The sequence below is a fragment of the Bubalus kerabau genome, chromosome 12 (assembly GCF_029407905.1).
Source record: "Bubalus kerabau isolate K-KA32 ecotype Philippines breed swamp buffalo chromosome 12, PCC_UOA_SB_1v2, whole genome shotgun sequence".
Lineage (NCBI taxonomy): Eukaryota > Metazoa > Chordata > Mammalia > Artiodactyla > Bovidae > Bubalus > Bubalus kerabau.
Window position 1 is genome coordinate 70090804 of NC_073635.1, and position 21187 is coordinate 70111990.

Genomic DNA, 21187 nt, shown 5'->3' on the forward strand with positions numbered 1-21187 from the left:
TCGAACCTGCGTCTCCTGCATTTGCAGGCAGAGATGCTTTACCACTCACTCAGCTACCTGGGAAGCCCGAATTGGGATGCATGAGAAATCTAAATTATTGGATGACCTCAAAGAGGTGCAGACTGCTTAATATCAGGGACCTGAGACAACATCTCACACTGTTCGTGTGCTTAGGAAAAACCTTCCATAGCCAGGAAAGAAAGCACCTTCCAGCCAACCGCTGTTAGAATTGCCACAAATTTCAGCCAAATAAGAAATCTAAATCAACCCTCTCTACTTTCAGTGGAGGGTTCAAGCCCCACGAGGCCACAGGCTGTCTTTACTGTGTTCATTTCCCCAAATCCCCTAATACATATTGCAAAGTCTATTCTGGGCAGAACTAAATTCTTGCACAAAATAATTAACACAAAAACAAACCTATGTCTCATATGTAACCCCACTGATCTTATGTACCCAAAAAGGAGAAGAAAAACAGATACTCTGCCATCAAAAAAAAAAAAAAAAAAAAAAATCAAGAAGATGCATCAATTCCAATTCATTATCTCTATTTCAAATACAATTTATTCAGAACACTTATTTGGAGCTTCCCCCAAATTTCCAAACTTTCATCCCCCAAAGTCTCCTCACAGCATAGTTCTAATTTTTAGACATTCTCATTCTCCGATGATTCATTCAGAAGGGACAAACAAGGGCCCCCTTCAACACAGGAGTGAATTTCAGGGTGCAATTCTGTCTTGTGCAGACTTTCCGTAGCTGTCAACTTGGCTCAGGCGTGAGGTCCAGAATAACACCCTCTGTTACTGCTGCTTTTTGTTCCTGGTCCCTTCCCCTGGGGTCATGACTCTTCAGGTCCACCTATCAGACTCGCACTGTGCCTTCAATTCCCCAGAGGAAGTCACTGAAAACACAGTAAGTTGACAAAAAAGGCACCCTGTTCACTGAGGCAGCATCTGATGCATTTCCTTCTGTTCCACTGGGAGGGTAGAGGACTCTTGGTGCAGCACCATGGACCCTTTTGTTCTGTTCAATGCCTCTTCCAACTGGCTCCAGGGTTTTTTTAACAACCTACTTCAGCTCTTCATGTTTTTGCCCAAGCTTCTTTCTCCTCAGGCATGACCATTAGATGCCTCTATAAGATGACCTGACCTGCTAATTCACTCAGTCATGGCTGACTCTCTGAGACCCCGTGGACTAGTCCACCAGGCTCCTCTGTTCATGGATTTCCTAGGCAAGAATACTAGAGTGGTTTGCCATTTCCTCCTCCAGGGGATCTTCCAGACCCAGGGATCGAACTTGCATCTCTTACATTGGCAGGCAGATCCTTTACCACTGAACCGTACAGCATGGCAACTAATTTTTATTTATTTATATTTTTTGCAACTGATTTTTAATATTTAAGGCAGGAACACTGACAGAGACTTCAGCCCCTGGCCGATGTTGCCCTACAATCCAAAATATTTTGTGGCAAATGGTATGAGGTTTGAAAACAAGTGCAGCTGATAACACAGCTATGATTTTCCTCCAAGTAAAGAGAATAATAAAGTAGTTGAGCCTACCTTTTCACTGAATTTCTATGTCACCAAACTACATGATTAGGAGAAAATGCAAACGGTTAAAAAAAAAAAAAAAGCCGTGATTTTTTTTTTGTAAATGCAGGTACAAAGTTTATTATTAGACACAGCGTTACAACAAGAGGGAGAGTACACAAAGAAACAGTTTGTTCAGTTAAGAGAGGAGAAAGGCAGAGATGCACACACTTGGAGAGAAAGGGTGCGGGCAGCCCCCTGAGTGAGAAGGGCAGTAAAGAGGCAGTTAAGTCATTTATACAGGATAGTTCTTTGCTTGCTGCTAAGTCACTTCAGTTGTGTCTGACTCTGTGCGACCCCATAGACCACAGCCCACCAGGCTCCCCCATCTCTGGGAGTGGGTTGTGGGTTGCCATTTCCTTCCCCAAAAAGCAGTGATTTGAGTTCATATTTGGAGAGTGAAAAAGTTGGCTTAAAGCTCAACAATCAGAAAACTAAGATCATGGCATTTGGTCCCATCACTTCATGGCAAATAGGGAAACAGTGGCTGACTTTATTTTTTTGGGCTCCAAAATCACTGCAGATGGTGATTGCAGACATGAAATTAAAAGACGTTTACTCCTTGGAAGGAAAGTTATGACCAACCTAGATAGCATACTAAAAAGCAGAGACATTACTTTGCCGACAAAGGTCTGTCTAGTCAAGGCTATGGTTTTTCCAGTGCTCATGAATAAATGCTTTTGAATTGATGTTTTTGAACTGTGGTGTTGGAGATGACTCTTGAGAGTGCACGGAGATCCAACCAGTCCATTCTAAAGGAGATCAGTCCTGGGTGTTCTTTGGAAGGACTGATGCTGAAGCTGAAACTCCAGTACTTTGGCCACCTCATGCGAAGAGTTGACTCACTGGAAAAGACTCTGACGCTGGGAGAGATTGGGGGCAGGAGGAGAAGGGGACGACAGAGAATGAGATGGCTAGATGACATCACCGACTTGATGGACATGAGTTTGAGTAAACTCTGTGAGTTGGTGATGGACAGGGAGGCCTGGCATGCTGCGATTCATGGGGTCGCAAAGAATCAAACATGACTGAGCGACTGAACTACTGCAAGATGCTTAAGCTCCATAAATAAAACAGACAAGGCCCAACAGCCCTGAGGCAGAGGGTGTAATGGAAAAACCCCCAGCACCCACACTGGCTTTGAATATAAAACCACTCTTCCGCAACAGGTCAGTCCTTCTTTAAGACTATCCTGTCCGTCTGTCTTCTAGGCAACTCGTCTCTCTCAGCAGAGTCCAGACCGACAATGTGGAATTCTTTACACAATATTGAGAACAGCTGTACAAAATTTACCAATTTAAAAATCTAATAGCCTTTCTGCCTATTACTCAGAGTTAAAGGGGGAAGGCTAATTATAAATCATACACTTTCTATCTGGGCAATACAAAGTCAACAGGACAGTCTTTAGGAAAATTCCAGCTAAACCAGTTCATTCTTTGAAGCATTATAGGTCAATTACGAACATAACAACCCTTAGCTTAAATAGCTAACTGCATATACAGAAAGAACAAAAACATCTTTTGAAAAGCCTCTCTGTATGTGGTCTATTTATTATTAAAGGGCTTATTTGATTGGAAGTTAAGTAGAGAGAGAGAAAACTCCCTAGTGAATCTGAGGACAGGCTAAAACAGCTTCCTTAATAATTTTGGTACATTCTCCCATTTGCTTAAAAAAAAAAATGTTTCCTATAAGCACAAAAGCTTGCAGAGGTGGGAAAAAAGCAATCGAAAACAACAGAAAGAGGTTTTGTCAACAGGGAGAATGCTCTGCAGGAGATTCTTTATGGATGGCCTGTGACTCAATGGACATGAGTTTGAGTAAACTCCGGGAGTTGGTGATGGATGGGGAGGCCTGGTGTGCTGCAGTCTATGGGGTCGCAAAGAGTCGACACGACAGAGCGCCTGAACTGAAGTGTCACCTTGGATCCAGGCTGTTCTGTCTCCCAGCCCTAAACCAGCCCGTGAGCTGAATGCCATCGTCAAGAGAGGCATATCAAGATGAGACCTTTCTCCCTCAATCTCCTGGGAAGTAGCCCTCAAAACATAGGATATGCATGACCCCTTTATTAATAAAAAAGGATGCAACCCACAAGCTTTTTTTCACTAGGAATCTCAACCACAGGACTATAGGGAAACCAGAATTATAACATTAATTCAAATTAATCTTCATCACCCATTAAGTAAGACACTTTTCTAGGTTCTAGACCTTACTAATACTACTACTACTAAGTCGCTTCAATTGTGTCCGACTCTGTGCGACCTCATGGACTGCAGCCTACCAGGCTTCTCTGTCCATGGGATTCTCCAGGCAAGAACACTGGAGTGGGTTGCCATTTCCTTCTCCAATGCATGAAAGTGGAAAGTGAAAGTTAAGTCGCTCAGTCATGTCTGACCCTTAGAGACCCCATGGACTGCAGCCTACCAGGCTCCTCCGTCCATGGGATTTTCCAGGCAAGAGTACTGGACTGGGGTGCCATTGCCTTCTCCGAGACCTTAGATAGGGTCTTTTTTTTTTTTTTTTTTTTTTTACAGAGTTCAAACTTTAGAAGAGGAATGATAATCAAATTATAGAGACAGGTCAAGAACGATGATAATAACGAGACAGAAAATAAAACAGGGAGACATGACTGAGGGTGGGGGCCGCCACTTTAGACGGGGTGAAGAACACAGCTCACCAAGGAGGCCAGGTGAGGACCAAGACCCGAAGGACAAGTGGTTCATCCTGTTCCAAGCCAAAGGAACAGCAGGGCAGAAGCCCAAAGGCCTAAAGCACTTAAAGAAAAATCCTGAGATGCTAAGTGTTTGCCTCTTAAGCAACAGAGAGCATAAAAGAATGTCCTGTAGAAGGGAGAGAACCAGGGAACCTGGGAGAGATAGTAGCTGGGCTTGAGGTCCCCGAGGAAAGCAGCAAAGGTGGCTGACATCTAATATCTCCTTTCTATCCACCCACGGGGCTAATGCTAACATGTTCAATTGGGCGAATAAAGAAACTGGCTCAGATTGGATCTGGACCAAGATTGAGATCACACAGCTGGTTACCAGCCAGGACAGTCAGCACAGAGTTCAAAGTCACTTACTGAGCCTCACCTCAGACATGGGGTCCTTCCAACAGGGCAGAGGACCGGGTCCTCAGCCTTGGCTGAGCCCAAGGGAGCCCCCATGCCCCTCAGAACCCTCGGCCTATTCTTCCTCCAACCCACTGCAAAAGCAGTGTAACCAGTCTATCATCTTAGCTACCTAAGACGGTGAGGGTGCGGGTCATATGGGGAACTGCCAGCCTCTCCACCTAACCCAGGGCTTCCCTGGTGCCTGGTTCAAAGTGCCCTCTTCTTGGCTTTCTGTTCAGCTGGCTCAGCTGGAGATAAGCACCTTCACTGGCTGGACTTGTATACACCTTCAGCCCCAGTGACTCTGTGCATTCCCCGGGGGCCCACGGCTGGGAGGACCAAGCAACCCAGATGCCCACGTGCCACCTCCAGGAGCACACACTCTCCTTGCAGTTTTCACAGCCATCACACGCACGTACAAATCACAGGTCAGGGATTATCTTAGAAGGATACCTGCTCAAGTGCTGACAGTAACAGGCTTTCACCTGTCATTACTCAAATACATCAAAGTTTAGCTGAACTCTGTCCACAGTTCCTGCCCATACTCCACAGGAGTGTGTGTGTGTGTGTGTGTTAGTTGCTCAGTCATGTCCAGCATTTTGCGACCCCATGGACTGTAGCCTGCCAGGCTCCTCTGCCCAAGGGATCTCCAGGCAAGAATACTGGACTGGGTTGCCATTCCCTTCTCCAGGGGATCTTTCCCACCCAGGAACTGAACCCACTGGAGAGGGAGGAACATATTTTATGGAATATGAACTTAGCTCTGTTAGAGCGACCATATTATTTATCATCCAACCTAAGATACTGCTGGGCTTCCCTGGTGGCTCAGATGGTAAAACGTCTGCCTACAATACGGGAGACCTGGGTTCGATTCCTGGGTCGGGATGATCCCCTGGAGAAGGAAATGGCAATCCACTCCAGTACTCTTGCCTGGAAAATCCCATGGACGGAGGAGCCTGATAGGCTACAGTCCATGGGGTCACAAAGAGTCGGACACGACTGAGTGACTTCACTATCACTATCACTAAGATACTGCTAGGAGTAAAACAGGGTGCTGTTAATAATTACAGTGTGATTAAGGAGTGTAAGTCAGGACTGTCCTGGGCAAGCCAAGAGTTGAGGCAGGCCAAAAGGAGCAACTTTTAGAAAACAGACTGAGAACAGCTCTACAACTTCAGGCAATCAAAAATTTTACTATTAATCTGATTTTGTATCAAATCAAGGTATTTCCCCCCCCCCTTTTGTGGGGGAGAGGAGCAGAAGGGAGGCTGCCATACCGTATCATTTCCTTCCAAAATAAAAAGATGCAGGAATTCCCTAGCTACCCAGCGGTTACAACTTCATGCTCTCACCGCTGAGAGCCGGGGTTTGACCTCTGGTCAGGGAACGAAGATCCTACAAGCTGCATGGCCCAGCCAAAAAAACAAAAATAAACAAAATAAACAAAAATCTTAAAATAAATAAAACAAAAAGATGCAAGTGCAAGAATACTAGGATCCTGGCCTGTCAAAAGACCAGGATATAAGGAACACAAAGCTTTTGCTTTGCTCTACAATCAAGTCAAATGCTAAGATCCATTAGGAACCAGGGGACATGTCAGAAATTTAAGACTGAACATCAACACCAGATTGTTAAATGTTTAGGAATAAAGCCATCATTTGTAGTGCAATATGCTTTTGGAGATGGCCTTGTTAAGAGAATTTCTGCACAAATGAAGATACAATACCGCTTTTTTTACAAGCACCACCTGTTCTCTTCTTGGCTCACACCACTCTTGGAGCTGTATGTAACTCATTCTCTGCCTTCCAAGGGTCTCTGGCACTTGACTTGCAACATCTGAAGCTAAAATAACAGCCTCCTCCCCATTTACAAATTCGTGTTGCTTTGGACATGAAATTTTTTTAACCTCTCTGCACCTCAGTTTCTTCAGCTGGAGGCAAAGAAAGTGGCTGTGCTTGGCCAATCTTTTATCGATACAAACGTTAATCATGGTTGTGGCAGCGTTCCACCTGGTAGTATAGAAATCTGCTTAAGGTAGCAAGGTATTCTTGAAAATCTCAGCGGGTCCAGGAATGCTCAGTGTGGCTGTGCCCATAATGAGAGGAGACCCTGCCTCTTACTTCAGCAGGAGGGGAGCTGAGAGAGGAAATGGAGGGAGGCCAGGGCCTCCACTGATAATCCTCAACCCACATCTTCAAAGATCACCAAACCTCACTGCACGTGGACTTCTGTGGGACCACCAAGTGGGGCTGACTTTATAAGGAGGGAGAGAGGGACGGCAGAGATAAAAAACAAAACAGAGGGACTTTCCCTGGAAGTCCAGGGGTTGAAATGCCACACTTCCAGTGCAGGGGGCAGGGGTTCAATCCCTGGCCGGGGAACTAAAAATTCCACATTCCCCACAGCGCAGCCAAAAGATAAAAACATTTAAAAATGAATTTAAAAGTTTAAAAATGAGCTACAAAATAAAACAGAGAACACAGAAGGCAGGGGTAGGAACCAGAAAGAAGCTGGAGGAAGTGAGCACGAAGGAGGCAGGAAGTGTGGAGGATAACCACTTCCTGCCTGGAGGCGGCCACCAGCCTGGAGGGGCTCCTGACCTCACTCAGGCCCACATGCTCCACCACGCTTGGGCCGGTAGGTTCTTCCACATACATGGGGCTGCGGCGGCGCTCACGTTCACCTCTGCCTGCCTTGACATTCTTGCCAGAATTTAGCCTAAACACGTGAGCAGGAGGAAACCACATTGCGGCTTTAAGCCACAGACCGGCTGTCTGTGTGGCTCTGGGCCAGCTGGATTCAACCTGTGTGTGGACACCCCACCCACCGTTCGCCTGCCACCAACCTCTCAGAGTAAGACTTTCCAGAAGAATCAGCCGGAGATGACTGGGAGTCACAGAATGGCGAGGCCGGCCTCGGGTTCACCCGCAGTTTGCAGATGGAGTTCAGTCTCACCCACAGGAACCTCACCCAACCCCAGCCCAACCTTTCCACAAACGTTCAGCACTAGGTACTACTTCCTCACTTTGCTCTGCCCTCACTTAAGAGGCCAGTTCCCAGAAATCAAAGGCAACTGATTTCCTCTTTGTGTCTCCAAGCTGGCGGCTCTGCAGGATTCCTTCCGGTGGCACTTCATCCTTCCTGGAAGGGTTTCTAAGAAGGTCTCCCCACTTTACAGGAAAGGAATCCCTCCTGAGGAATGGGGCTGATAAGAAGGCGGCCCTGCGGAATTTCCCTTCAAAATACTTCAACTTACTTTCTGAGTGGCTCCTAGCAGAGAAGACCAAATCCACTTGAGAAAGGGAGGGAGGGAGGCTTTTGCAATAATCTTCACTGTCTCCATTTATTAAGGGCTTAATATGCAGCAGGCACTTACCTGTGCTATTAAAAATGCATTATGTTTTACAAGTGAACAAACTGTGTTGCTCAATGAACACTCAGAACTCATATAAACGCCACCTGTGTAATCTGTGGCACCAATACGCGAACCCCTACAGGCCCAGGCTTAAGTTTTAAGCCATCTCCCTTCTATTTAAGCAAGCTCCCAGAGTTTTTGAGCAAGCTCTGAGAGTTGGTCGGAGAAGGCAATGGCAGCCCACTCCAGTACTCTTGCCTGGAAAATCCCATGGATGGAGGAGCCTGGTAGGTTGCAGTCCATGGGGTCGCTAAGAGTCAGACACGACTGAGCAACTTCACTTTCACTTTTCACTTTCATGCACTGGAGAAGGAAATGGCAACCCACTCCAGTGTTCTTGCCTGGAGAATCCCAGGGACGGGGGAGCCTGGTGGGCTGCCGACTCTGGGGTCACACAGAGTCGGACACGACTGAAGTGACTTAGCAGCAGTAGCATCAGTGTAATAATGCTTCTTGTAAATAGCTTTTTAAAACTGATGGGAAATACTGTAATGGAAATACTGTAAATGGAATTGTTAAACCTCCTCTCTGAACAGAAAAAAAAACAAACCAGGACAACTTTCTCTCTTTACAGAAAGGGAAGAAGGTACACCCCCGAGTTGAGAAATCTCTTCGGTAGAAGTTTATTTATTTATTTTTTTTTCGGTAGAAGTTTAAAGTAGTAGCCAGATGGGTTTATCACATAATCTGTCACATCCTCACCAACAAAACACACCAACAAGGGTCTAAAAAATAAAAGCAATTTATTGGGTGAACAACTTTATGTTCATGAGCTTTCTGTTGACAAATGTGAGATTTCCACTCAATCACCCTTATAAGCTCAGTCAATCCAGGCATTCTGTGTGCCCCAGGTGAGGAAATACACACAGCAACAAGGAGGTCATAGCCCATACTCTGGAATTTGTCACCTTGACTTAACTCTGAGCGCCTCAATGTCCTACTTTGGTAAAAGGAAGACAAAACCAGGTTCAACGAGGGTTTACTATCCAAGGAGTCAAGGACCAGGTATATTTATCTCCGCACACAGGAAGCCCCCTTCCTCCCTAATACCTTGTTGAGTCCCCACAAGAGTGAACAAGCCAGCTGTTCTCATGCTTTGAGAGGAACTTAAAAACAGGGTGCAGATCTTGAAAATATGTAGGTTATTTTCTAGTATCTTTTGATATTGGTTTCTAACATAATTCCACAGTAATAAGGGAACAGACTCTGTATGATTTCAATACCTTTAGACCATGAAAGTACTGCACCTTGTTTCATGACCCTGGGTATGTATCAGTGTCTCCTCGACACTGGAGAGATTTATCATCTATGGGAACGTGAACAGAATTTGCATCCTGCTGTTGTGTGAAAATTGTATAAATCTTAACCATGTTGAACTGGTTCATAGTACTTTTCGGGTCTCCTATATCCTTCTATTTTTCTGTCTATTCATTCTATTAATTTTTGAGTTTGACATTGAAAACTCCAACAAAAAGATCTTAATTTATTGATTTAAAAAATAAATAATATAAAGTGGGAGGGATTAGGCATTCAAACTTTAGGGCCAACAAGGTGAGTCAATCATATTGAGGGCTGAGAAACTGCTGTATACTCACTAGTAAGAAAAGTGCTGGCAAGTTTAACAGATAATGTTAGTTGCTCAGTTGGGTCAGACTCTTGGTAACCCTATGGACTACAGCCCGCCAGGCTCCCCTGTCCATGGAATTCTCCAGGCAAGACTACTAGAGTGGATAGCCATTCTCTTCTCCAGGGGATCTTCCTGGCGCAGAGATCAAACTTATTACAGAAAACACTCAAAGAGGTTTATCTTACTCAAACCCATAGTAATAGCCTCATGGTAAGAAGGACAGTGTTCTTTGGCTGCATTAAAATGTTACAGGCAAGATTTAGGATGAAAATGTTCCACACATCACAGAGGAGACATAGTCTGGGGGGAAAGACACACACAGAGAAACTTCAATTACATAGCTGGGAGACCAGGAGGGGGAGCTCTCCTGCCTGCAACAATATCAGAGCCCAGCGGCAAGAGGTAACAATCTTCCTTTCCTGGCAAGGATTCAGCCAATGAAAAGCCATGGATTCTGTTCACTACAATTAGTCTACTGCCAAGTCTCCTTTCCCTCTATAAGAGTTCTCCTTCCTTCTCCTTTGCAGACTTCCCATGGCTTCCCATGGCTACAGACTGCAATTCTCTGCTGTTCCCACATAAACCCATCTTTGCGGGAGAAATATCTTGACAGTCTGTTTCAGGTCAACAAAGGGAAGGGAGTCAACACACTGGGGGACCCGTGGATGACTCAGAAAAGCAAATTACTCACTTGACACATCTGAATGGACACTAGTTGACATCTCTCAGGCTGACCAGATGTGGAGTATAAAAACCCCAATATCAAGAATAAACTACAGAAGTTAAATCTGTTACACTGTTTATTTCACGGTAAGGACTTGGTAGCAATAGCAGTAGTTTAGTCGCTAAGTAAGTCATGTTCGACTCTTGCGACCCCATGGACTATAGCCTGCCAGGCTCCTCTGTCCATGGGATTCTCCAGGCATGAATACTGGAATGGGTTGCCATTTCCTTCTCCAGGGGATCTTTCCAACCCAGGAATCGAATCCGGGTCTCCTGCATTGCAGGCAGATTCTTTACCGACTGAGCGATGAAGGAAGCCCAAGGACTTAGTAGTAAACTTTAATACACCTTTAGGGTGATCCTTCTGCATCTTCCTTGGAGCTGGAGTTATTGTATAAAATCACCAAAAATAATCAAACTAAATGCCTAGGAGGACTTCCTTGGGGTTCAGTGGCTAAGACTTCACACTCCCAATGCAGGGGACCCAGGTTTGAGCCCTGGTCAGGAAATTAGATCCTGCCTACCCGAACTAAGAGTTCGTATGCCCCAACTAAGATCCAACTTAGCCAAATTAATTAATTAAAAAAATTACATATGTGTCTAAAAAGGGGGAACAGAACAAAGCCAGAGAAAGAGCCCCGGAGAGCTCACCCAGACTCCATCAACAACATGTGGATTTCTGACTGTTAATGAAGAACAACAAGATTCATACAAGTGGTATTCTGAAAATGGTGCCAAGAATCCTAGTTTGAAATTAAACATTTATATGTATTCACCATCGATAATTACTGAGGACCTAACAGAACCAACCTCCCTAAACCATCTCAGCACTCAGCCAGTTCACATCCCCCTCATGTCATCAGATTCTCTGACATGAGTCTCTAGAGAGTCTGTCTTACCATCAATGGCAGTTTCCACAACCACACTCCCTTTGCAAGGGGACAGTTCACTAACTGAAATGTGGTCAGTGTCAGGGGAATTACGATTTAAGGCAAAATGGTTGTCTGAGAATGCCTTACAAATAGCTGGGAAAAGAAGAGAAGCGAAAGGCAAAGAAGAAAAGGAAAGATATATGTCCATCTGAATGCAGAGTTCCACAGAATATCATGTAGAGATAAGAAAACCTTCCTAAGTGATCAATGCAAAAAAAAAACAAAGGAAAAACAATAGACTGGGAAAGACTAGAGATCTCTTCAAGAAAATTAGAGATACTAAGAGACCATTTCATGCAAAGATGGGCACAATAAAGGACAGAAATAGTATGGACCTTACAGAAGTAGAAGATATTAAAAAGAGGTGGCAAGAATACACAGAACTACACAAAAAACATCTTAATGACCCAGATAACCACGATGGTGCGATCATTCACCTAAAGCCAGACATCCGCGAGTGTGAAGTCAAGTGGGCCTTAGGAAGCATCACAATGAACAGCGCTAGTGGATGTGATGGAATTCCAGCTAAGCTATTTCAAATCCTAAAAGATGATGCTGTGAAAGTGCTGCACTCTATGTGCCAACAAATTTGGAAAACTCAGCAGTGGACACAGGACTGGAAAAGGTCCGTTTTCATTCCAATCCCAAAGAAAGGCAATGCCAAAGAATGTTCAAAATACCACACAACTGTACTTATCTCTCCCCCTAGCAAAGTAATGCTCAAAATTCTCCAAGCCAGGCTTGAACAGTACACGAACCGAGAACATCCATGTGTTCAAGCTGGATTTAGAAAACACAGAGGCACCAGAGATAAAGTTGCCAACATCCATTGGGTCATCAAAAAAGCAAGAGAGTTCTAGAAGAACATCCAGTTCTGTTTTATTGACTACACCAAAGCCTTTGATTGTGTGGATCACAAAAAACTGTGGAAAGTTCTTCAAGAGATGGGAATACCAGACCACCTTACCTGCCTCCTGAGAAATATGTACGCAGGTCAAGAAGCAATAGTTAGAACCAGACATGGAATAACAGACTGGTTCCAAATTGGGAAAGAATTACAACAAGGTTGTATGTTGTCACCTTGCTTATTTAACTTATGTGCAGAGTACATCATGCAAAATGCTAAGCTGGATGAAGCACAAGCTGGAATCAAGATTGCTGGGAGAAATATCAACAACCTCAGATATGTAGATGATACCACCCTTATGGCAGAAAAGGAAGAGGAACTCAAGAGCCTCTTGATGAAAGTGAAAGAGGAGAGTGAAAAAGCTGGCTTAAAACTCTATGTTCAAAAAACGAAGACCACGGCACCCAGTCCCATCACTTCATGGCAAATATAAGGGGAAACAATGAAAACAGTGACAGACTTTATTTTCTTGGGCTCCAAAATCATTGCAGATAGTAATTGCAGCCATGACATTAAAAGATGCTTACTCCTTAGAAGAAGAGCTATGACAAACCTACACAGCATATTAAAAAGCAGAGACATTACTTTGCTGACAAAGGTCCATATAGTCAAAGCTCTGGCTTTTTCAGTAGTCATGTTTGGATGTGAGAGTTGGACCATAAAGAAAGCTGAGCACTGAAGAACTGATGCTTTTGAACTGTGGTGTTACTGAAGACTCTTCAGAGTCCCCTGGAGTGCAAGGAGATCAAACAGTCAATCCAAAAAGAAGTCAGTCCTGAATATTCATTGAAAGGACTGATGTTGAAGCTGAAGCTCTTAAACTTTTGCCACCTTTTGTGAAGAACAGACTCATTAGAAAAGACCCTGATGCTGGGAAAGATTGAGGGCAGGAGAAGGGGATGACAGAGGATGAGATGGTTGGATGGCATCACAGACTCGATGGACATGAGTTTGAGCAAACTGCAGGAGATGATGGACAGGGAAGCCTGCTGTGCTGCAGTCCATGGGCTCACAAAGAATCGGACACAACTGAGCGACTGAACTGAATGACTGATGGAACAAGTGCATCTGGTCCAAGATCCTACTCAACCCTCATCTCTGTGGATAGGTCCTGTACTAACCCTCAACCTGCTGGCCTCTGGGACGAAGGTGGTTGAGAAATGCAGAGCACACCCCAGGGGGCTGAAGTGCAGGACAGCAGGGACATCGCCAGGGAGAGTCTCAGCAGACTGGAGAATCCATTCCCCAGCTGGACACAGTTCATTAACTGTGCTCCTTATTTTCAATAACAGGGATGAGCAAGAATTATTCAATAAACCATGACAGGAAAATGGGCTGTTTCAGGAAAAAATGAAATTCTAATTGGCTTTATTGTTAGAAATGAAACAAGATTAAAATAAAATGCCTACAGAGATTTAAATGATGCTGGGATTTTACAAAGACATATTATAAAAGCAACAGGAGAAACCAAAAAGCTTGATGTACTTAATAACACATCATTTAAAACCTTTAAATTCAGAGAAATGAAAATCTGTAAAATTATAAGTGCTTTTACAAGTTATTTCAAAAATATAAATGCCTCATATGAAAAAAAACCTATTAATACACAATTCAAAAAAATAAATAAATAAATGGTCAGTAGGCACCAAAAAAAGGTTCTATTTTTACAAATCAAACAAATTGAAATTAAAAATGTTTGATATTATCGGACTTCCCAGGGGGTCCAATGGTTAAGACTCTACTCTTCCACTGCCAAGGGACACAGGTTCCATCCCCAGCCAGGAACTAAGATCCCGGATGCCTCACGGCGGGGCCAAAAAACAAAGACTGTTTGATATTAACCTTAGACCTAGAAGAATTAATTTAGGTATTCAAAGCTGACACTTATATAAGCTCACAAACAGCTGTGAAGAGGGCAAATTGGTCCGAACTTTATGGAAAACAATTTGGCCTTTCACTGGTCATTTTATGTCTGAGAATATAGAAAAAGTAAAGATGCACCACAATACAAGGTCATGGATATTCATCACATCATAACCAGCAATAAACTGTGTTAAACAAAAGTGAAAGACTGCATAAATTGCAATTAAATACCATGTTTTGAAGATTTGTATTAAATGTTAGCCAAAGAAAATTAAGAAAGCTTCAATATTCAAAACTATTTTGTTTTATACAAAAGATGTATACTCTGTTTATGGGTAAGCAGGTGTGCATAAAAAATTTCTAGGGGAAAGACTAAGAAACAATCAAAATATCATTAAGTGTACTTGGCTAATAAAAACAAATCCTTATTCTTCCTTTCTTGCCTTATAGTTTTAAATTTCTTACAAAATATAAAAAAATGTATATTTTTCTATAAAGTCCACAACAATACCAACACCCATATTGGTAAAAGTCACCAATATCCATATCCTTATACCCTACCTGCAAACTGCTGTGAAACACTCAACTGCAGATGAAATGTAAAGTATATACCCAATGAGGACATGAAAACTCGGTTTTTCTCTACAAGGTGAGCCTTCTCTCTGGGCGAAACTTTCTGGCTGGGCTCAGTTCATCATTCCCTTGGTAGTGAAGTTGGGTACAGAAGGAAATCACTAAGGTACTTCAGGCTTTGAATACAAGATAGCTATTATGGTCAACAACTAAGTCTGCAAACTCTGAAACCCCTCTCCTCTGGATCGTCATTCCCCACCATGGATGGAACCCGCCACCCCCCTGCACTACAAGAGCAGAGTCTTAACCACTGGTCTGCCAGGGAAGTCTGGACCCCTTTTTAAAAGATTATACTGAAGTAACAATGCCAGTGGGAGGAGTGGCTTAAAGCAGCTGCCAGGAAAAAAAAATTTAAAAAGCAGTTGCCAGCATCAACCTGCCACCAGAATCACCTGGAACGCTTCTTTAAATCTCATCCCAAGAGCTTCTAATTTTACAGAACCGATCTAGAATGAGTGCAGGAAAACGGCATTTCTAACAGGCTCCCAGGTCCACATATATAGTCAAAGCTATGGTTTTTCCAGTAGTCATGTATGGATATGAGAGTTGGACCATAAAGAAGGTTGAGCACCGAAGAACTGATGTTTTTGAACTGTGGTGTTGAAGAAGACTCTTGCGAGTCCCCTGGACTGCAAGAAGATCAAACCAGGCCATCCTAAAGGAAATCAATCCTGAATATTCATTGGAAGGACTGATGGTGAAGCTGAAGCTCCAATACTCTGGCCACCTGATGTGAAGAGCTGACTCATCAGAAAAGACCCTGATGCTGGGAAAGATGGAAAGCAGGAGGAGACAGGGACGACAGAGGAGGAGATGGTTGGATGGCATCAGGAACTCGATGGACATGAGTTTGAGCAAACTGAGGGAGATGATGATGGACAGGGAAGCCTGGTGTGCTTCCACACCATGGGGTCACAAAGAGTCGGACACAACTGAGCGACTGAACAACAGGCTCCCAGGTGAGGAGGATGCTGCAGGTCTGAGCCCTAAAGCTTGATTATAGATGTTTCACATGCATCATCTCCCACAGCAAGAACCTGAATTGTCTACAAGAACAAAGGTGTGTTTGGAATCACCTTCTTTGTGCATTTAGGAACAAGTAAGCATACCAACAGAAACAGCTGGTTAAACAGAACAGTTAACAGAACTGGAGTTACACACAGGAATCACAGGCTCAGAAGTCAGACTGCCTAGTTCAGGATCCCACTCCACTACTTACTCACCATATGATGTAGGCAACTTCCTCAATCTCTATGCTTCAGTACCTTCAGCTGTAAAAGATAATAGCTCCATCTGCTCCCACAGGAAAACTGGAAATGGGTGCCTACCACAATCAATGAGGTCCTCACTTTCCATTTCCATGCATACATTTTTTAAATCCACAAAAACTGTCTAGGAGAGTTCCTTGCCCTGCCTGCCCTGCCTTAAGTTATAGGAACAACCACAAATCGCTTCTCTGAAGGCTAGAGATCTGGACAAGATCCCACAGGCTTCAGGGACCCCAAGCCCAGAGCCTCAAAGGTGGAAGGGTAAATAAATATTCACAATAGGAAAGCGGTTGGTCAAAAGACATACTCCAGTCGTCGCTGTGTCCCAGGAAAAAGCAAAACATGTTCAAGAATAGTGTCCCCATTCATTACATAAAAATTGTTTCTTTACCCATTACAAATTTGCCTTAATTAGGTACCAGACGCACACAGACAGAGAGGGAGGGAAAGAGACACGGTCACAGACAGACAGAGAGCCGGGTGCAACTGGCCGGCAGTTGTCACATAAGGAATATGGTTAAAGATGAAGACATTATTGGAAGACGGCAATTGGTCCAGAGCGCTCATTACATAAAGGAAGCTGCTTGCTTAGGGGGCGTAAAAAATGAAAAAAAAAAAAAGTGCAGCTCTAGCTCGGAAGAGCAAATTCCCAGAGCAGTATTGGAGAAGCCGGCTACGGGTAGGGTGGAGGGGGGCAGCGGGGTGAGGAGGAGGGTCCGGTCCATTCTCCGGCGGGGCGGTGACTCCCCATGGGCAGCCTCCGTTCTCCGCCTCCGGCTCCAGCTGCTCCCCCTGCTCTGGGAACCGGAGGCTGCCGGAGCGGCGAGCAAATATACTGGGATGGCCGGCAACCCCGCGACCACGTCCCCCTCCTCGGCCTGCTCCCCACACCCCCGCAAGCCGGCGAGCCGACGGGGACCACGCGGCCGGCGCGGGGCGGCCCCACCGGCGGCGAGAAGCCGGGCGGCCTGAGGGAGAACGGAAAGCGCCTCTGCCCCCGAAAGGCGAAGGCGGCATCAGGTACCCGCCCCGCGGCGGCGGGGGTATCACGGCCCAGGCGGGGCGCTCACCAGAAGAATATGCGCGAGCAGAGGTTCGCGTTCCGCAGCGGGTTGGGCTTCACCTCCGGGTACACCGGTTGCATCTTGCCGGCCGGGGCGAGCGCGGTTTGGGATCCAGCCGCTGAAACGTTGGTGCCGCCCGCTGCTCCGGGGGGTGTTGGCCAGGATGCTGGACTTCAGGCCGCCGCGCCGGTCCGCGCAACGGGAGCCGGAGAACCACTGGCTTCCGGAAGCCGAGCGCCTGCGGCCCGCCGGGTCCCCGCCTCCCAAGGCCGCGCCGCCTCCCGGGCCCGCCCGGAGGACGCCGGCAAAACTCCGCGGCCGGATCGCCGGAGCCCAGAGCCACAGGCCGCGAGCAGGGGCGGCGGCGGCGCCTAACGTTGGCCGGGGCTGAGGTTGCCCGGAGGCGGGCGAAGGTGCGAGGCGAAGGGAGGAGGGTAAACGGACCGCCCGGGAACACGAGTCTCAGCGCCTAGGCGTCCACGTGCTCGCACCTGGCTGAGAACGCAGCCTTAGATATTGCTCCCAGCCGGTACCCGCCCCCCGGCCCAGAACATGGAGAGGGGAGGCGCAGTATCTGCCCGCCCCCCGCTGCTCGGAAACGCCCCTTCGGCTGCGATTTTGCAAATATCCTGAAAAAGCTGGCAGAAGGCGTGAACAGTTGGAGCTCCAGGCACCCTGTCCTCTTAGTACCAAACTACGGTCCTCTGGGAAGTCCTCCGACCTGCGGCCAAGCCTTTGACATCGGACAACAGCATGGTTTAGCACAAATTACGTTTGCAGAGTGTCAAGACCCAAAGAAAAGTAACAGGATTAGAAGAACTCAAAACGATTTTGGAAGATGAGTGAATGTTGCCACTGGGGACAGGCTGTTGGCACTCGTGTTGCTGCATTGTGTAGGGACCTCTGCGCGTTTCGCTGCCCTTTTAGGTTGGGAGGGATTCCCAGGTGGCGCTATTGGTAAAGAACCCGCCTGCCGAAGCAGGAGTCCTAAGAGACCGGGCAGGGGATGGGGGTTCGATCCCTGGGTGGGGGAGATCCTCTGGAGGAGGGCATAGCAACCCAGCTGCTTCCAATTCGCCAGTATTCGTGCCTGGAGAATCCCCAGGGACAGAGGAGCCTGGGGGGCTACAGTCCTTACCGTGGTACATGGTCGGACAGGACTGAAGCACACACTTAGATTGGGAAAAGGGAATCTGCAGAGAGACAGACTCACTTATGATTTCTTTCATCATGTACTCAGTTCCTAGTGGGTTAACAGTGACATATGTCACGAAACATCAAGTTGGTTCGCATTTCTGGGGACCTGACCTGACTTTTAACTATGTTGTTGTCGTTTAGTCGCAAAGGCGGGCCTGACTCTGTGCTTCCTAGACTGTAGCCAGCCCTCCAGGCTCCTCTGTCAATAGGCTTTACCCAGGCAAGATTACTGGAGTGAGTTGCCATTCCCTTTAGGGGATTGTCAGGATCCAGGTCTCCTGCATTGGCAGGCCCATTCTTTACCACTGAGTCACCTGGAAAGCCAACTTGTAACTATAAGGATGCCCTAATAAAGTACTTATAATCATCCCTATTTCACAGATGAGGCTTAAGTACAGAACTTGTCCAAGGTCTTAAAAATCAATAAATGATGAATTCTGATTTGGATGCATAGTTCAGCCTGGTCTGGTGGATGGACAGTGTGTGTGGACGGGTGTCTAGAATACACTGAATGAGTAACTTGGGCTGAATGAACAAAAACTTTGACTCCCAGTAAGTGTTTAGTTATTTGTGTGGCCTTCTTACCAGCTCAGCAGTTTCTGGTCCCTTCCACCCTAAATGAAGAAAGATCAAAGTTCTTGGTGCTTATAACAAGATCACTTTGATAATTTCCCATGTACCTTGACTAAAATCATGTTTGTTATTAATAATGACTTAACACAACTTTGTAAATCAACAATGTGTGCACGTGTGTTAAGTCTCTTCAGTTGGGTCCCATACTTAAAAAACAACAAAAAACAAAAAAAAAAACACAACAAAACAGCTTTTAGCTTCAGTTATTCAGGTTGAATAAGTTTGTAACCAAGCAAAACCCTGCAGGGGCCTCCTGAGCACAAAAGCCTTTCTTTTTTTATCCCCCATTTCTAATTTGTTGGATACAAACTTCAGACTTCTAAAACTCCCTGTTCCAAAAAGCAAATTCAAATAGTTGCTAATAGAAACAGGAGGAAACCAAAGTGCAGTGATTAAAGCAGGATCCTGGTTCCTCCTCAAGGTATAAACATAACAATATCTTTGAGTTCTTGCATAAGAACTAAGCCCCCCACCCACCCACATGGAAAATGGTTTCTTTAAGCTGAGCCCAGGATTCCTGGAGCGCCGCTCTGTTAGGTCACCAGCAACCAATCAGAAGAAAGTCACTCACCCTGCAGCCCTCACCCCAAATTTTGCCTATAGAAATGTCGACCCCAAAACCATCTGGGAGTTTGGAGTTTTTGAATATGAGCCATCCATCTCTGCCTATAAGTCAATTTTTCGATTTTCATAAAATAACCATCTCTCTACCGTAATGACACTTCTTGATCCATTTGGGGGTTTTATTGCATTTTCCTGCGTTGTCTAAGGAGAAGGCAATGGCACCCCACTCCAGTACTCTTGCCTGGAAAATCCCATGGATGGAGGAGCCTGGTAGGCTGCAGTCCATGGGGTGGCTAAGAGTCAGACACGACTGAGCGACTTCACTTTCACTTTTCACTTTCATGCATTGGAGAAGGAAATGGCAACCCACTCCAGTGTTCTTGCCTGGAGAATCCCAGGGACGGGGGAGCCTGGTGAGCTGCCAGGGGTCGCACAGAGTAGGACACGATTGAAGCGACTTAGCAGCAGCAGCGTTGTCTAAAATAAATGAATGGAAAATGGAGAAAATAGTATGCTAACATTAACAATGCAATTAATGCAAACATGGAGAGAGCATGAAGTAGAAGAAAGGAGATGCCTCTTCAGTCTGGTTTGGATGCATATTGGAAGTGAGCTGGTTCATTGTATGTTTAATTTTAAACGAAAAAGGAATTTTTTTGAATCTGTGAAATGTCTATAACAGCTTTATTCATAACTCCCCAAATTTGGAAATAACCAAGAAGCCCTTCAGTAAATGAATGGATAAATAAATTGGCCCAGCCCGACAATGGAATATTATTTGGCACAAAAAGGACACGCATGCACCAAACCATGAATGCAAGGGAGGAAACAATGCTTACTACTAAGTTAAAGAGGTGCAAGTGGCAAATAACCCTCCTGCCAGTGCAGGAGATGTAAGAGATGTGGGTTCAATCCCTGGATCAGGAAGATCCCCTGGAGGAGAGCAAGGCAACCCACTGCAGTATTCTTGTCTGAAGAATCCCATGAACAGAGGAACCTGGTGGGCTACAGTCCATAGGGCCCAAAGAGTAAGATATGACTGAAGCGACTTGTTAAGTGAAAATTCAATCTGAAAAGGCTACATACTGTGTAATGCTAACTATATGACAAAAAAAAGCAAACCACGGAGATAATAAAAAGATCAGTGGTTGCCAGAGGTTGGGGATGGGAATGAGGGATGAAGAGTGGCACACAGAGGATTTTGGGACAACAAAAATACCTTGTATCATTCAATAATGATGAAAATGTCATTATATATTTTTCCGAAACCAATCAAGAAAATTAGAAGGACAGACTTAGCTTTTCTCATGTCAACTTTTTAAAATACAGTATATAACATCACCAAAGTTATCATCATAATCTGCTTTCCATCCCTTTAAAATTACCATCATCGGATCCATATTTTATTCACTAAAAATTATTTGGTTTATTAAATATTAAGCCAAAATAAATACAACTTGAGGTAAGAAAGATATTTAAAAAATTAATTGGTATTGCATAGTGTTAATGTTTAATCTTTGTTTTCGATAGTCATAGATAGGCTTAGACAGTAAAGAATCTGCCTGCAATGCAGAAGGCCTGGGTTCCATCCCTGGGTCAGGAAGATCCCTTGGAGGACTGCATGGCAACCCACTCCAGTATTCTTGCCTGCAGAATCCCATGGACAGAG

General features: G+C 45.2%; 1 protein-coding gene across 5 annotated transcripts in view; it reads right to left on the reverse strand.

Annotated features, from left to right (window-relative positions):
- Nucleotides 1-17638, reverse strand: part of LOC129624632 (ATP-binding cassette sub-family C member 4) — a 187117-nt gene extending 169479 nt beyond the window's left edge. For 2 of the 5 annotated variants that reach the window (XM_055542787.1, XM_055542782.1), the window contains exon 1: nucleotides 17131-17627. In XM_055542787.1, coding sequence (XP_055398762.1) covers nucleotides 17131-17204 — 74 coding nt within the window. In that variant the 5' untranslated portion in view covers nucleotides 17205-17627. Of the gene's footprint in view, nucleotides 1-7537; nucleotides 7557-17130 lie in introns of those variants that run through there. The other 3 variants (XR_008701080.1, XM_055542785.1, XM_055542788.1) reach the window with 3 other exon arrangements.
- Nucleotides 17639-21187: the final 3549 nt, after the last annotated feature.